This window comes from Hydra vulgaris, chromosome 10 (assembly GCF_038396675.1).
Source record: "Hydra vulgaris chromosome 10, alternate assembly HydraT2T_AEP".
Lineage (NCBI taxonomy): Eukaryota > Metazoa > Cnidaria > Hydrozoa > Anthoathecata > Hydridae > Hydra > Hydra vulgaris.
In genome coordinates this window covers 20154483-20173409 of record NC_088929.1, presented here as the reverse complement: position 1 = coordinate 20173409, position 18927 = coordinate 20154483, and the positions used below count along the sequence as shown (strand labels likewise).

Here is an 18927-nt window from a genome sequence, read left to right as displayed (position 1 = left end):
GATTTGACACGTTTTAAGATTTAAACATGTCCAAGTTTCAAACCGATAAGTATGCAATTTACATGGTTGGAGAAGTAAATATTTTCCTTATAACGTAACAGATTTCAAAAATTTCATATCTTTTTTAATATACAGATATCCTACAATATTTTCCATGCAAATTTCATTTTTTCAGTCGAATTGTTCAGCTCTTTATCTAGTTAAGATTTTTCTCATTAAATCATTTGAATAAAAAAGAATATATGACTGAGGCAAGATTTTTTTATCAATTTCCATTTTTCTGATGCTTATTCTATTATCTGACAGGGCGTCTAATGATAATTTTATCTTTACGATATAATTAATAAAACTAAATACAAAGATTTATCGATTGTATTATATAATATAATTTTAGAACCACTGAGCTTTGTAGTACTCATGACTTTTCCTGGTTGCCAATCAAGTCTGCCAAATACGATCTGTAAGCTGTACGGAAATAAAGCCTTTTTGACTTCCTTATGTAACACATGTTTACTAACAATATAGTCTAGTGACTATTTACATCGTCTAAAAGCCATTTAAGTATTCTGAAATTTTATTATTAATTTTCTTTTAACATTTAATATTCAAGAAAAAATGAATTGGTTAAATTGGTGTTGCCAATACTAAAATTTAAAATTTTATGGAATTATCAAAATTGTTTTTGTAATATTAGAACATTAGAATTGTTTTTTGTAACGTTTTTGATATATAAGGACCGTAGCAACCGGGGTGTGTGTGTGTGTGTGTATGTGGGGTGGGGGGGGGGGGGGTGGGGTGGGCAGCAGGGAAATTTGCACCCCCCCCCCCAAAATAATTTTTAAATAATTTTAAAGAAATTGACTTAAAAAATGACTCGAAAAAAAACAAAAGGTCTTCAAAACTATTTCAGGGTAGTACTGCCCCCCCCCCCCGCCAATATAATTTTTGTTCCTACGGGCCTGATATAAATAATAATATTAATTTATATCGATGATATCGACATATATAGATGATATATGAAAACCAATCGCATAGTTAAAATCACCATCAATAGACAACTAAAAAACGTTAATAAACACAAAATAGTTGAAAAAAAAATGCTGTGGTATTATTTTTTATCAATTTTTCTTTTTTCTTTTTATAATAAGCTTTTCAATAATAAGTATTTCACTAAACAACTATTTTGCTTATGCTCTTTTAGCATATAGTTAATCTGCTAGTATTTTCAAATACTATCCAAATATCTTATGAGCAAAATTTGGTGATAGCATATTTCATAAACAGTATTAAAATAAGTTTTTTGTATAAAAGAGCCTATCTAGGATTTTGTTAACGGGTTGATCAGAAAGAATATATGTCATTTGGGAATTCGTGTAAACAAAATCTCTTTTACGTATCTCACAATAATTTCACTACGAGACATGAATTTTTATACAAGAGAAACTGTAACAATAGGCAACCCGTAATGCAGGTTTTTAGTAAATAAATAATTAATAACAATTTAATTTTTGTTTGTTTTCTCTAATGAAATATAAATGTATTAATACTTTTTTAGTTGTGTTTACTTTAATTGTTCTTGGCTTCTTAGTTAAACAAAACTGTTAGCTTCATTAAAGATACAGTTAACCATTTATTCTGCAACGTTCGAACATTAAATGCGCAAATCACAACAAAGTCGTTTTGTTAAAATATGAATTGAATTATATGCATAGATCATCCAAGCCTTAGTTTAAAATTGCGAATAACTGTTTAGGTAAAATATCCGGAATATATTTCCCTTTCTTCCTCTTAATTTTGCTTTTAGCTGAGTAGTTTCTAATTTTTTTTAAACTTTTCTTTATTTTGCTAAGAGTGATGAGTGAAGCTTAAAAAATAAATATTCACAAAAATTATACCTTAACCTGCATCTTAATATAACTTACTAATATACAACTTGTAAACTTGTATGAAAAGAAATTGTTTTGGATATCCGGAAAACTATAAGTTGAAAAATATATCCGCAATTTCGGATAAGGCTTATCCCTGTATACTGCTCCTATAATATTAAAGCTTATTACTCAAGCCATCTTTTTTTTTAATAGTCCAGCAGAAATTAAAATAATAATTAAAAAAAAATAAAAATACGGTAAACAAATATGTCGATTTACTTTATATTAACGTATATTAACATATAATTATTTCAGCATTCATCCAATCCAAATTTATACTAATGCAGAAAATATTTAGCGAAAAATGTCCGGAATATATTTTGCAGGGGCGTGCCAAGGGGATGTCTGCTACGTTGCTGGACATACCCAAAATATGTATATATATATATTTTTTCACAACTTCAATATTTTGTTGAATAAATATGATGCGTCGGTAGATAAAAGCAAACAGAGCGAATAATTATAGCAAACTAAAGCAATAATTAAGCAAACTATACAAGGTTAATAGTTCGAACGGATGGTAAGAAGTTATTAATCCGGGATAACTGTTAGATTTACGGTTTGGTATTTTATTATAGTGCTTGTCAAATCGAGAACGGTCTAAAGTTTATTAAAAAAAACGACTTATATATTTAAACAGAGGTTGTTTTAATTTTTGACTTAAACAAATTAATAAGAAACTTGAATAGACATACCTTTTTTATTAAGTTATAAAGTACTTCATTTTTTAAATATTTTCTTTTATTAATTTAAAAAAAATAAAAGTTATTATTTCTTAGAGAACAAATTCCGGATTTTCCTTTCAATTACACCCTGAGTAAAGTTTTACTCAAATTCTATTGATAAATATCATCAGGAGGATATAAATAACAGCAAGCATATATTAAAATATATCAATGGACATTCCCAATTATTTTGAACAAAGCTGTGTATCTTTTTAATTACTTGCATTTTAAACAATATAAAAAGAAAGAAAGGGTTTTAAACATTAAAAATTAAATTCGGACTTCCTTTCATACATACACCCTGTTTGGTATGTATTTAATAAACTTTTCTTAAACATGACTTTCAGATTTAATGATTTGCTTTAAATGTCGACTAATTCTCAAGTTCAAATAGCTCTCCAAACAAAATGCCAATCGGAGTTAGTCCATTTGAAAGAAAGATTGGAAAAAAATATAACTTGTTTTAAAGGCAAACATTCAAATATGAATGTTGTAGAAAATATTAGAGGTTTAGACACCTTTTTACCAAAGACTTTTTCAGAAAAACATTATGGCAATTTCATTTGTTTAAGGTAGAAATATTTATTTCGTTTCAGTGATTTTTTTTTATTGTTAAGCTTTCTTTTATTATTTTTAAGCTTTCTTATTATTATTGTTAAGTTTTTTTTTATTAAACATTTATAAATTTATCTTTATATTAAATCCAATGTAACAATTTCCTTCAGAATGTACTATAGTAGAAAGGCTGTTCAGCAAACCATTCAACTACTGGAATGATGCTTCTGCTCACTTTAAGAAACATGTATTTGGAAAAAATAATAATAATCTAACTGGCAGAAACAAAGGTTTGCATGTTAAAACTGGTGAAGTTTTGTTTTCTTTATCATCATTTTGGTCTTTTAAAACAGAGCCAATTGATGTAACCTCCCGAAAAATAATTTAATCATAGATTTCTGAAAATTGTAGATTGTTGTTACCAATTATTGAAACAATTATTCTATGTGAGCGCCTTGGTCTTCCTTCATCGAGATAATTCAAAATTTCATCCTGGTAGAAGCGAATCTCCTAGTCCTACTGCAGGAGATTTCATCAAACTGCTTCATTTTCGTGTCAAAGCTGGCGATTAAATACTTGAAGGTTATTTAAAATATCATCAAAAAAAAAAAAATTATATATCAAATACATCTCAAAGAAATGCCTGTTCTTTCCTTGGATACTATAAATTGTAGAGGACTATCTTATGATGGCGCTGGAACAAAATGGCTGGACATACTAATGGGTTGTCTGCTCGTATTTTAAATTTGAATAAAAAAGCTATTTTTACTCATTGTCACAGCCACAGACTTAATTTAGCTATATGTGCATCATGCAATGTGCAGTCTATTAGAAACCTTTTAGCTCATATAAAAAAGAGGTATTATACTTTTTTAATCTTTCCCCAACCAGGCAACAAAAATTAGAAGAGCATATTGATAAAATTACTCCATTAGCTTCCAAAAAAAGTTCAAAGATGTTTGCAGAACACGTTGGATTGATAAAGTACATGGCATGGATACTTTTCAAGAGCTTTTTATACCTCTGGTCTCCTGTCTTGAAGAAATGTCCTTAAATATCAATAAAACATTTAATCATACATCATCTACTTCTGCATCCTCTTTACTGAAGTTAATAATAGGTTTTGATTTTATTGTTGTACTTTGTATAACAAGAAATGTTTTTGATATAACTCTTCCAATTACACGATTGTTGCAGGCAAAAAGTAATGATATTTATAATGGTTTGAATCTTATTCAGGCATTAAAAGATGCTGTGTCTTCTCTTAGAAATACAGTTGATGAACACCATCAAATATGCTATGAAAAAGCATTAAAAATTGCATCCAAGATAAATGTTATAGAAGAAAAGCCTAGAACTTCATTTATTTCAAAAAACAGAGGTAATACTCCTTTTGAATCTCTCTCATTATTTTAAATTGGTTATCACTATTACTTTGTTAGACCAGCTGAGTACTGAGTTAAACGCAAGGTTTAATGATACAACTTTAAAATGTTATAAAGCACTTGTCTTAGTTCCTTCAAAAATGATTGCAAAAGTTCAGTGTTCTAGTGATACTAATTGGAAAGATGATGTCATATCTTTCAGTGACTTTTATATAACAGACTTACCAAATCCACTCGCTTTATTAGGTGAGCTTAAACTGTGGGAAGTATATTGGGTAAATTTTAAAAATGAGCTTCTGTCTAATATTAGCGAAACATTAAAAGCAATAAATTTTCCTGGATTTGAAAACATTAAAATTTGTCTTAAGTTACTTGCTACCTTACCCTTAACTTCATGCGAATGTGAGCGAACGTTTTCTTCACTTCGACGTCTAAAAGATTATAAAAGAAGCACAATGGTAGAGGACCGCCTAAATGGTTTAGCTTTAATGAATGTTCACACAGAGTTACCTATAGATGTTGAAAAAGTCATTAATATGTTTGCTATAAATAATCGTAGGTTGTGTTTTAAATAAAATTTTAATAAAAATATAATAAAATAAAATAATTTAAAAAATATGTAATAAAAATATAACATATAAAAATATAAAAATATTATCTTAAAAAAAAATAACTCTTTGTTTAACGGCTATTTTCATAGCCACACATCTTTGTAAAAACATTATTGCCATTGAACAGTACAGTAAGTATAGCCCACAGTTTATTTACTATTTGGTTTTCAACTTTTTTTGTGGAAGAGGGGCGGAAGTTATAGTTTCAAAAAATAAAGTTCATATTGGGTCAAATGTATTAAAAAAGCCTAATTTCGCAAACAGTAGATAAGTAATAATGTCGCAAATATCTCAAATCAAGAGTAGTATACAAATCAACCAATAAGTTGACTCATTTACTCCTTGCGTATTTCCTAAATAAGTCGATGCGTGTATTACTTCATGCGTGCTCTCCCTAAATCTAAAAAAGTGCGATAGCAAGGATTTTTAAGAATTTTTTTTGCTCCATATAAGAATAGGTCGTGTGTAATTTTTAGGCGTTGGTGCTAACTATGGTTATCATCATTTTCTTTTAATAATAGATAGCGTGCGAAGCGATGATGCTTGATAATGGTTAGCATCATGTGCGATAAAATATCGGGCGATTGCTCCTCATATATGCGTTTGTCAATGAGGAAAGGGGGGGGGGGACGCTAAAACTTTACATTTTTGGGGAGGGATTTAAATTTCGACTTACCCAAAAAAATTCCTGTACACGCCCCTGTTTTGCCTTGCGTATGTCTTAACTTTGCATTAAAATTATTAGTTTTATTTAAAACTTTTTATTAATTTTTTTTATAAGTGAGGTTAAAAAAAGGCATTTGCTTTTATTCGACATTTTTGAAGTAATTGTTACGCTTTTACGTTAATACAAACTTGAGCAAAATCGATAAATATTTTCACTTTAAGGTGAGCAATTAGTCTAAAAGCGTTGAATAAAAGCAATTGCTTTTTTTTATTCACCCGGCCTAATAAGCTGAAAAGGGTATAAAAGAGATGTTAAAACCATATAAAACAGTTGTAAAAGTTAAATATTTAAAATTGGGTTCACTTTTTTTTTTAAATAAATTTATTTACATGATAAATAGTTTAATATATAACAAAAATATTTTAAAAAATCTATATAAAACAAATTTTTCTTAAAAAACAATTAACGTTGAAGGCACTTTTCCAAATGAGTTATAATAGCGGCCATCTCCAGGACCGAGGAGTCAAGCATAGCCTATTGTAAAAAAAAAAACATTAAAATAATTAAAAATATTTATTATCGATAGGGACGACGATTAAACATTATAAAAGCTACATGATTCCATGCTAGTAGGAAGTTATAGAAAAATAATTAAAAAAAAAAAAAATTAAAAAAGAACAAAATAGAAAGATTTTTAAAAACTACTTTATTTCGTGAGCACTTTGGCTATGGTGTTCATTTTTGAAACCAATAATATCTTTATCTTTAATGAAAAGCCAACTCGTTTAATCTCATCAAAAGAGCAAAAATATTAATAACACTAAAGATAAAAAAAAAAGAGATATAAACAATTGTACTATAGTAATATCAAATGCTTTATTGGATTTTAGTGAATAATTAAAAGCAGTTAGAGAAACTACCTGTAATCATTTTTAACGATAGACACCACGGGAAGGTAAGCCAAGCTGTCTATCAACACAAAACATTACAATAACAACATCACAACAATTACGCAAAGCAATAGCTAAAGATATTTGTAGGATGAAATTACACAAAATATTAACAGACATGTGTTTTATATATATATATATATATAGCTATAAAAGGCTAGACAACAGACATTAAATAAAACAGTAAGGGATCGTCCATAAGTTACGCAACGCAAAATATATCTAAAAATAGAAGTTGGAGATATTTAGCTCTTTTACGCGTCAATTTTCATTAAACTTAATGCATTAATTTATCTAAATATTAAAACTCTGCGAGGGAAAACTTTTGAACTGTTTTGTTTTATTGTATAAGTTTGCATTACGTAACTTACAGACGATCCAAACACCTTTTGGCACTAAATACTGTCTCACAGCTCTGCTAACTAAAGCTCTTGGCTGGCAAAGTTTGTAACCTTGCTGATCGCTACTTTATTTTTATTTTTATTTTTAAATAGATTTTTAGTTATAAAGAATAGCCGGCTAGCATAACAGTCTAGCTCTACACACACTGCAAGTCACTTGTTTGGCTAGTTTAACAGCCTAGCTCTACACACACTGCAAGTCACGACACTTCAAGACACAACACTTGCTTGGCTAGTTTAACGGCCTAGCGCTACACACATTTGCTTGGCTAGTTTAACGACCAAACTCTACACATTTGGCTATGAATTATAACACTAATAACTATTTAAAAGCAGTTATATCAGAAGGCCAAATAACAAAAACTGGTTGCATTTTCTATATTTTTTTATAAAAAAAATTAAATAGTTTAATATTAAAACAATAACCATTTATAATTTAGGTATATTTTAAATAAAACATTTTTGAAAACCATTTATTAAATAATTAAAAATTGATGCTATTTTGTTAATGCAACATTTGGAATTTTATATGGAATTTTGGAATAAATGTTTAAACAAAAAAAAGTACAAATGATAAATAAAAAGTACAATTGATAATTTAAAGTATAATTAATAACTAAAAGTCATTACACACATCATACAGCTTGTGCTTGCAAGATATGAACATTTAGAAATGTGAAAAGCCTAGACTATAAATTAAGAACATTAGAAAATATAACATTATTTGTGTAACATTTTCCACCTACCATATTTTGAAAAACAAACTATTAAATGCTCTAGTTCTTGAACAGGCAACGTATAGTTGCCCATGAGAAAAACACGTTTTTTTTAGATATACAACAACTCTGTCAAATGTTTGACCTTGACTTTTATTAATTGTCATTGAATATGCCAATCTCACAGGAAACTGACGACGTTTCAGAACAAAAGGTAAATTAGAATCTGATGGAGCCAACTGAATTCGAGGAACAAATACCCGCTAACCACCAGAAAAACCTGTCAAAACCTCTGCATCAATATAATTATTTTGAAGAGCACAAACTTTCATTCGAGTGCCATTGCATAGCCCAGCTTTGAGATCTAAATTTCTAAGTAGCATAATTACACAACCAATTTTCAATTTTAAACAATTAGGAGGCATACCTGACGGAGTTAAGCTGTTCAAAAACTCAACAAGAAAGTTATTTCTTTCATTAAAGCCATCAGTCTCAATTTGATTAGCACTTAAATAAATTTTGACCTCACCCGGTAGACATTCAAGCACTTCTTCATTAATTGATAATGAATCCACACTAGTGGGTGTTAAAATGACACGTTTAGAATAATCATTTTGCTCAGCATCTCCAAAAATCTTATCAACAATAAAGACATTTTCTCTAATAATGCACTGATAAGGTATTTCAATGCATCCTTTAAAAGGATCCTCTTCTTTGACAGGCATTGTTCCACTACCAAGTTTTAATAGCCATTGGGAAAATTCTCTTTCCCCCTCATGTACTCTCATATTTCCAGTTAATGTAAATTTCTGCATCCATTGCCACTGTAAGGAACATTTTATACACGATTCTACAATTTTAGCTGGTTTTCCTATTTTCACAACAGGCAGTATTTGCCTGAAGTCACCACCAAAAAGAATGACTTTTCCTCCAAACGGAAAGTTGTTGTTGCAAACATCTTTTAACAACCTATCAATTGCATTTAAGGCATGTTTAGGTATCATGGATGTTTCATCAAGCAAAAACAAACTAACTTGTCTTAAAAAATGTCCATGAATAGAGTTAGGGGTTACATTACATGTGTTGTTATCCAATATTGGGACAGGAAGTTTGAATAAACCATACAATGTAGATCCATTTGTAAGAAGAGTTGCTGCTATGCCAGTCCATGCAGCTGTAGCAGATTTAAAACCCCTACTTATGGTTTCAGCAACCAAATAACTATACGTAAACATTTTTCCACTACCAGCTGATCCATCCATAAAAAACAATCTGGAATGTTGATTTTCTATACTTGGCTGCTCGTTCAATGCAGCAAGGACAGCATTACTTACATTTAATTGATTGACATTGAGAAGCGGTCTCATTCTATTAGCTTCGACAATTGATTGCTGAACACTATCATTTAAATTTTCTAGATTAAAACCTATGAATTCATCAACAACAGGCAAATTATAATCAGATAGAGTTTTACCACTTTGATCAATAATCTTTTCGATTTGACGAAGAGTAGCTTGTTCAGCTAATATAAATGGAACTTGGCGATGAATGAAATCCCCCATCATAAAAGCTTTGTATGTATTCCAAAGATGCAAAGGGTCGTCAGGTTCACAAAGGTTAAAATTACTGAAAAAAGCTGTCTAATTTGCTTAGGCATTCGCGTTAAAACTGCCTCAGAAAAAGTATTCTGCCATTCAGTGTAATCTTGCAACAAACCTTTTAAAACACATGCTTCACAAATGGTTTCAAGAACTATTCCATTAGCAATACGCAAATCCTCCCAAAATGTTGCTCCTTTTGCCTGCAAAAGTAACAATCTAAGAGAAAATAATTCTCCTGTTGGACTAACTTTATACATTCTTACTATCACCTTATTTCCACCTCTTTGTCTAACCTTCCATTTACAATGTTTATCATCAAATACAAAGTGATATGGAATGTCTACATATGAATAGCGATGCGCTCCTTCATTTTCAGAATTTAATTTAAACTATGCCGTAAGGTGTGTATCGCGTTGGGCAGCACGATCTAAAGCCACTTGTTCTTCTCCTTCTCTAAAATACGCAATCTGATTCTCAGGAAGATGAACCTTAAGACGGATAATAGTGTGTGACATATGACTTATAGGATACTCAAATATTCGCCACAGTGCCTCAGGTGCACTAACATAACGACATAACAATCTAAAAAGTATTTACTTCATTGTGATTAACCTGTTCATTTATCAAAACATTCGCACAATCATGCCCTTTGTATATGTGTTTGTACAAATATTTAACAGCCTTTACAGACATGCAAGCTTCAACATTAATGTGGGCTTGATATTTCTTAGATAACCAAGGATTGTAAGATACCAGCCAACGTTTATCTACATTGTTGCCTTTAATATTGATAACCAACCCATCATCACGACGTCTATATCAAAAAATCAAAGTTTACTTTGGTTTAAATCATACTTAACTAACAGAAAGCAATTTGTACTTAAAGAAACAAAAGACTCAAAAAAACAACTTAATAACTTGTGGAGTACCCCAAGGTTCTATTTTGGGACCATTATTGTTCTTACTTTATATAAATGACTTATATTTATCATCAAAAGTATTAAATACTATCTTATTTGCAGATGACACTAATTTGTTTTATTCTCACAATAATATTACTGTTCTTTTTAAAATACTTAACGAAGAATTAGATAAGATCAACGAGTGGTTTATAAGTAACCGACTATCATTAAATGTAGAGAAAACAAAATTTATCCTATTCCATAAACCTAGTAAAGCCGAGAATATTCCTCTTAAACTACCCAATCTTTTAATCAATAATAAAATAATTAAAAAGGAGTTGACTACAAACTTTCTGGGAGTGCTCTTAGATGAAAAATTGTCATGGAAATTTCATATTAAATATATTGAAGGTAAGATCTCAAAAAATATTGCCTTGTTATACCGAACAAAACCTTTTCTTAATAACGAGCCTTTAAAAAATTTATATTTTTCGTTTATACACAGTTATCTTTCATACTGTAACATTTCCTGGGGTAGCGCTAATCACACTAAACTTAAAAAAATTTATGGTAAACAAAAACATGCTGCAGGATAGTATTTGGGGCAAATAGAAAAACGCAATGCGAACCTCTCTTACGTCAGCTTGGAGCTTTAAATATTTATAAGCTTAATATTCATCAAGTAATGTTATTTATGTTTAAAGCAAAACTTTGGTTTTCTCCAGTAACATTTCAATCCTACTTTAATGAAATCTCCCATAAATATCCAACCAAATTTTCAGTGAATAACTTTGTGGTTCCCATAAACCTTCTTAAATTAAGTTCGTACCAAATTCAATATCGGGGACCTTTAGTTTGGAAAAAATTTCTTCCAATCTTTAGTAAAAAACAAAACTTCGTTTTAAACTGCACTTTGCAAAGTTCTAAGGATGATTCAAAACGGTATTTACTGAACATGGATTCGATATATATCAGATTTCAAATACCTTTTTTGAAAACAATTTAAAGGTTTGGACTGAATCGCTTGAAAATAAATTAAATCTTTATCACTTTCTTTAGCTTTTATTAAAATGGTTTCTAACCATTAGTAAAAAAGATAACGAAAATAAAATTGTCTTTTTCGTTCATATTTTTGATGATATTAAATAATCAGCCCAAATACTTATGTTTACATATATTGCTTTTTTTTTTTTTTTAATTAAACAACGCATGTTTTTATAACTTTCATGATTTTCTGTCGTTTTTACTTTTTTTTTTTTAAATTATTCTGCTGGAAGATTGTTAGCAACAAATTATTTTATTGCTGAAGTATTTGATTTGTTTTTGTTTTTGTATTTATACTGTCTTTTTGTCTTTTATCATTTATTGTGCATGTAAACTTTTGTGTGACGGGGCTCGGTGATAAGACAACCTGTCTTCTTCTTGCTCCGGCCAGGATTTTTCTTTTATTGTAATTTCTTTTTTGTAATATTTATCAACGGCAAAATAAATAAATAATAAAAAAAAAATAAAAAAATATATTGTGGATAACCATTGTGAACGGCTACTGTGTTGGCATTAAATTTTTTAGGATAATTTATAATATCATAAAGTTCACGATTAACAATCGGATCTGGAATTTCTGCACATATTAAATTATTGATATCCTGTGCTGTTTCAAGTTTATCATCATTGGCTAAATGAAGTAAAATGTGAGCATGCGGCAAACCACGCTTTTGAAACTTAATAACCTGAACATGCGTTACAACTTTGCCTAATACACCATATTTGAATATATCATCGAGGAGGTTATTTATCTTGAGTTTAAATACTCGAGTGACCAAATCAGGTTTATCATTTGCAGTTTGACCTGGACATCAATTTTCTGTTATTTCACGCCATTTTGGGTTGCAAGTAAAAGTAATAAAAAGATCTGGATTAACATGCTTTTTAATAATTGCCATAGCATCTTCAAAATTTTTTTTTAAAGCTCTAGGCCTTCCTACATAAGATGATGGCAAAATAACTACTCGCCCTGGTCTAACATTACGTTCGTTCGCAATGTTGTTAACATATTCATGTAAGACATCATACTGCTTGCTTCTCAGTTTATTTTGATTATTTCTGATAAAAGCAAGACGCTGTCCTTTAATTTTTACATATGCATCTACAGCATATTGCTGAAAAAACTAGACGCAACATAACGTCAAAAAAATCTATACGTATTTTAATTGCGTCTCACATTTAAATTATATAAAGTTATATAACGTTTTATTTGGTCAAAAGCTATTAAATTTATAAGTTTAAAAAATAATCTTTTTTAAATAAAAGCCACAAGCAATCCAATTTAATTATATTTAATATATTTAATTTTTTATCCAAATTATCGCATGTAATATCTATATCTTATAAAATAGCTAAATTAGATTGCTAGTGAGTTTGATTTAAAAAGAAATTTCATTTAAATCTTAAAAACGACGTAAATCATTAATATATTCGAAGACGGCATATAAAAACATTTTTAATACTCAAGTTTTCTTTGCAACTTTTTTGATTAAAATTTAGATTTCAATGCGGTAGAAAAGCATAATTTTGAGGTACATGAAACAATACACAGCTGATGTATGAACACTCCATCGTGCCTGTACCTATATCTATATTTGTAAATGGCGTAAATACGATTGGGGAGGGGGAGGGCATCGGTCAGTTATAAAAGAAAGAAGACACTAAACTAAAAAAACATTATAAAATGTTAGGTAGGTACGTTAAAAGCGTAGGTTCTTTTATTGAGGTGGAGGGTACTAATAAAAAAGGTATATCAAAATGCGAGGGAGGGGGAAAAAGGGTTGAAATAAAAGCGTACGTACTTAATGAACGACTCCTAATTAGAAATACATTTATACATATAGAATTAGCAATTATAATTAAAATTTTGCTTGAATTTTTTGGCTTTTAAACTAGACATTAGGGGTGTTCAAAAAAAATTTATTATAAAACGAAAATACACAAGAAACCAAACATGGAGCAAATATGAAAAAAATTCGATTACAAAAAAAAATTCTAAAAATATTGACATTTACCTTGTGCTCAAGCAGCAAAAAACCCCGGAAAATGCGCTAAATTGTTTCCGAATTGTTTGGCTTTGAGCGCAAGGTAAATCTCAATATTTTCTGAAAAAAAAAATTTTCTTATGTGATAATGACCCAATTTTTTTTTAGATTGTTATGTATTCCGGTTTTTTCATAAATGTTGTTTAGATTTAAAAAAAAGGTTTAGGAAAAAAATAACTAAAGGCAAATACGCAATAAAGTTTTGTTTCTTTGAATAAATTTTGCGAAATTTTATTTTAAACAATAATTACGAAAAAACCAGAATACACAACATCTAAAAATAAAATTGGACCATTATAATCACATTAAAATTTTTTTTTTTACAAAATATTGAGATTTACCTTGCGCTCAAAGCCAAATAATTTGGGGACAATTTGGGGCATTTTTCGAGGTGTTTTGCCGCTAAATTTATTTACTTTGTCAAAAAATGTTTTACTGTTGTGCTAACGTGATTTCAATAATTATATAATTGGGTAAATGTTTTTTTTTTTTAATCGATTCTATTCTTTTAAAGATGTAGATTTTACTTTTATATTTTAAAGATTCTCTGCAGCTAAGATCGCAAAAACGCATTAACGCCCATAAGGTGGCAGTGGCGCTCGGGGATCAATTTCAAACTAATTAATTTTGCATCGAAACGATTTTTTCATTTCGAAATTGTAAAATTTGCTTCGAAATATTATTTTGATTTCGAAATTCTGAAAAAATTACGGAAACCATTTTTCACTTTCGAAATTGTAAAATTTGTTTCGAAATATTTTTGCGATTTCGAAATTCTGAAAATATTACCGAAACAATTTTTCACTTTCAAAATTGTAAAATTTGTTTCGAAATATTTTTGCGATTTCGAAATTCTGAAAATATTACCGAAACAATTTTTCACTTTCAAAATTGTAAAATTTGTTTCGAAATATTTTTGCGATTTCGAAATTCTGAAAATATTGCCGAAACAATTTTTCACTTTAAAAATTCTAAAATTTGTTTCGAAATATTTTTGCGATTTCGAAATTCTGAAAATATTGCCGAAACAATTTTTCACTTTAAAAATTCTAAAATTTGCTTCGAAATATTTTTGCGATTTCGAAATTCTAAAAATAACACCGAAACAATTTTTCACTTTCGAAATTCTAAAATTTGCTTCGTAATATTTTTGTGATTTCGAAATTCTAAAAATAATACTGAAACGATATTTTACTTTCGAAATTCTAAAATTTACTTCGAAATATTTCTACAGAGATCAGAGCCCCAACGGTTCTTTTGCAGGGAAAAGATAGGATCAGATAAGATCGGGGGTTCAGGATAAGATAGGGGGTTAATATTTTGTGACATTTTGTGCAAATGACATTTACACGGTGAAATGTTTCATATAAAATATTAGCCCTCTCAAAGTAAATAAAAAAAATTTAAACTTCTAATTCAAAATAAGATTCAAAACTATATTTGGTTAAAATATTTAAACTAGTGATGTTACGACTATTAAATTCCTAAACTTTCATAAAATCTCTCTGTTTTTCTTACTTTTCTCCATATAATTTCAAATTCATGGTCATTAGACATAAAAGAATGTCCTCCAAAACAAATCATAAATTTATTTTTTAAAACTCTTATTTTCACAAAGAGCCATCATAAGTCTAACAAGGATGTGGTTCTTGTTTTGACCAGCGCAGTTGTCACCAAAAAATGTTTAAGTATTAACTTCATGTGAAATTTTGTATTTTATGTACCACGTTTTTTGCTTCAACAATAAAAATTACTTTAAAACATTGTTTACAGGAAAAGAGGAAGATGCTCTACATATGTTTCCTATCGGCAAGAAAAACAAAATTAAACTGTTGCCATGCCAATAATAATGATGTCCCCGTTTAGAATTCACGGTGTGTTTACTTTTTTTAGAACTGATTTGAGCTAAAAATTGAATTAGTGACTTTTAAATGCTAGTTACCTTTCTGCAGTTAGCAGTTCAAATACTGTCTGTGCAAAATAAAAAACTACATAAGTGTTGGCAAAAGATGAAATACCAGAACATGTATACTAAAATGATTGCTTTTGTATAACTTCTCAGTCAGTATAAGTTAGCTCTCACTCAGTTTTTAAAAAGTGTACCAAAAAAATATCTGAAAATCTGCTGGCCTCTTTGTACTCAAATTTAACAGCGGTTAAAAAAAAAATCTTTGTAATTGTTTCGCAATGGCTTTGTAATTTATGCCCTATGGCTTTAAAATGTTTTTTTTGTATTTAACTTTATTTTGTATTTTATTTATTTTTAACAACACACTGCGATTAGAATAGGTTTTAAAACACCTTCCGTCTGCATTTTAAGCTTGCAAACGCAGATATGATATCTTTTAAGTCAATGGAATCTAGTACCCGGTTTTCTATTTAAACAATAGAAAGATCTGAAAGACGTTCCTGACCTATTAAATAACAAATAAAAATTGGAAATTATACGAGTCTGCTATTAAATAAGATTGTTACAGTTCAAGAGATATTTAATAAAGAGTCCTTTATATTATAGGTATTTATTATGTTGTATATATACCTGTAGTTGAGAGATGAACACTTTTAATCCTTTTAAATGTTGAAAGTTGACGTTCTCCAGGACAGTTTGTTGCAGCGGTGGTCAAAAAGATTCGAAGGGCTACGTCAATGTTTAAAAAGTTTGATTTAAAATTCTTATATCTAATTAGTTTTAAAAGATCTAGAGCTGAAGGTTTTTGTTTGCCTTTATCATAATTAACTTCAGTTGGAATAAAAACTCCAAAAGAAAGACATTCGTTCAATAAGTGAGAGTTGAGATCAGTTGGATATTGTTCAACAAGTTTTTGTACAGTGCAAGTGATCTCCGAGATATCTATGCTGCAGAGATTCACAAGAAAACCAAATGGAAAATTCAATCCAGAATAAGCTTTTTTTATCTAGATCACTCATTAGTTTGTCCGTGATCTCATTAACTTCGGCAATCAATTTAGATCGCCCAGAAAACACTGTAGTTTCCACACTATTAATTTCATTGTAATATCTCTTGCGTACTCTTTGGCGCCTTTGATCGTAAGGATCTTTGATAGTATGTTAACCAAGGACACGGCTTCCTTTTCATAATGCTTGGTATTGGAGCGAACTTGCTGCACGTAATACTCCAGGGAGTTGTACAGTTCTTCAATTATACCTAATTAAGCTTGACGGACTGCAGTTTTTTGTTAACATTGTTGAACCTCTCCATGATTCTGTTTCAAATAATTATTAAAGTAGTTGTCTCCAGTTGTTCAATTCTGCTAAAAAAACCTATGGCTCTTATTTTATCTTTCTGAGTAGGATCGTTGTTAATATCAAGAAGAGCCTCCTTTATAGAAAACTTTTGTTAATAAGTATGCACAATAGGCTGGATCATTGTTTTAAAATTTGAATATGGGAGCGCGCGCAATATTTTTTTTATGTATTAGGATATTAGAAGAGACGTGAATAATTTTTTCTTCTTAAAAAGTTTATCTAGTGAAGGTGCTAGATGTTTGAAAAGTATAAGTTTTACTAAAAGCTCATCAAAATGGCACTTTTCTACCTTTTTTTTAAAAAGCTCATGAGAATGCAATTATCAAAAAACAATTAGACATAAAAATAATACATAACCATTGATGATACTTTACTTAAGGCCATACAAACACGGTAGACGAAAGAAAAGTTGTCTGCCATTATGGACTTTATGAGAAAAAAAATATATAAATGTTAGAAAAAGTAGAGCGCGTAACAATTTAATTGTGTAATAGGATATTTGAAGAAACGTGAATAATTATTTTTCTCTTTAAAAGTTTGTCTTGCGTGGGCGTTTGAAAAGTGTAAGTTTTACATAAAACTCATCAAATCGGCACCTTTTTTCTTTTTTTTTAATCCTATGGAGATTCAATCATCAAAAAACAATCAGACATAGTATAAGCATTAAAACACAACATAATTTTGGGGGCTAATCTTCATAAGATCATACAAAAATGTAAACGTTAGTATACCGTGTTTGCTGTTGGACATTAAAAGAAGTCAAAAACTTGCACTATAAATAATAAATAATATAACTCCTACAATAATTCACAAACTGAAGTTCAGAAACTCCGGAAGGGTTAAAAATTTATTGGTCCTTAAATATACCAAAAAAGAGAAAAACTATATATTTAACATTAAATTTATTTACTGTGAACTTATATAGTATCCCAAAGCAAAAGAAAACGACTAAAAAAATTCATATTGCCTAAATTAATTTAAATAAATCTTTTTTTGATTGGTTTACGGGTATGATTTCTTGATGCACTAATGTTGCTCTGATGAACCAGCAGCGTAGCGAAGGGGCCGCAGACGCAGGGAGGTCAAGAGTTATTAGGGGCCTAAGGTGACTAAGAAAAATTTATTAAAAGAGTCAGTATAAAAAATAACATGCAGATCAACTTGCATGTACAATTACACTTTGTACAAAAACACTTTGTACAATTATTAAGTAGTTTAAAACCTTGACTAGTGCTTTAAATAGAGAGCAACTTTTTATTTAAATATATTTACGGATATTAAAATAAACTACACTAATTTATAAAATATTATTCAATTTTTAAAGTCGCAATTATGAAGTCGTAACAATTTAACGCAAAGTACGATAATTAACAACTAGAAAATATTAATAACATGGTAGATGAAAGTGCCAATACGTGCCAAAAAGTATTCTGAAATAGAAACATCAAATATGTCAAATGTAACTAAAGTACCGCTAAAAAATGAAGTTAAAAACATATATAATTTAGCTGAAATTATTTGTGAGCAAATAGCTTCTGATTTTGCAAGCTTTAAAGATGTTATAACGTTAGAACTTTTAAGATGATATAACGATAGAAGAAAAAAATTCATTTTATCTGTCGATCCTTGTCGTCCTGAAGGACCTTTCCCTAAAGATGATAAAAATTGTTCTTTCTCTATAGATTACTATAAAAAAGAAACAAAATCAGGAATATAATGAAAATACTTGGTTATGCTACTCACTAAAAAAAAACTTAATTTACGGTCAACCTTGCTTTTTATTTTCAAACGAGAAAAAAATAATTATAATGTATACGTTGGATACGGTGTATTAATGACTGGCAGGGGCTTTCAAAAAAAAAAAAAAAATAAATAAACATGAAATGTCTGAGGCTCACATAAATACTTATTTTATTTTTAAACAATGGAAAGCGGAAAAAACAATAGATACTATGTTACTCAAAAATATTCCAAATGAACAAACATTTTGGACAAAAGTTTTAAAAAGACTTACTAACATACCATTGAAGTTAGCAAAAAATTGTAGTTCTTTTCGAGGGCAAAATGGTTCACTCCAAGATATTTATAATGGTAACTTTTTATCAGATTTTCAACTATTAGCGTGTTAGC

General features: G+C 29.2%; 1 protein-coding gene and 1 long non-coding RNA gene across 2 annotated transcripts; one reads left to right on the top strand and one right to left on the bottom strand.

Annotated features, from left to right (window-relative positions):
* Positions 1-3912: 3912 nt before the first annotated feature.
* LOC136086205 (52 kDa repressor of the inhibitor of the protein kinase-like) lies at positions 3913-5168 on the top strand. Its single transcript, XM_065808488.1, has 3 exons — positions 3913-4067; positions 4144-4589; positions 4651-5168. Exons 1-3 carry the CDS (start codon positions 3913-3915, stop codon positions 5166-5168), a joined length of 1119 nt encoding a protein of 372 aa, XP_065664560.1.
* A 1063-nt stretch (positions 5169-6231) lies between these two features.
* LOC136086526 (uncharacterized) lies at positions 6232-18927 on the bottom strand. The gene is made up of 3 exons (XR_010641395.1): positions 18812-18927; positions 6577-6691; positions 6232-6405 (listed from the first exon to the last, which is right to left on the bottom strand). It is a non-coding gene; the product is annotated as an uncharacterized LOC136086526 (long non-coding RNA).

What these genes read in the sequence shown, in the direction of transcription:
- LOC136086205 (XM_065808488.1), top strand. Translation starts at nt 3,913, where the DNA reads ATGGCTGGACATACTAATGGGTTGTCTGCTCGTATTTTAAATTTGAAT. An exon ending in TTAGCTCATATAAAAAAGAG is followed by an intron (nt 4,068 to 4,143) that starts GTATTATACTTT and finishes TTACTCCATTAG; the next exon opens with CTTCCAAAAAAAGTTCAAAG. An exon ending in ATTTATTTCAAAAAACAGAG is followed by an intron (nt 4,590 to 4,650) that starts GTAATACTCCTT and finishes TTACTTTGTTAG; the next exon opens with ACCAGCTGAGTACTGAGTTA.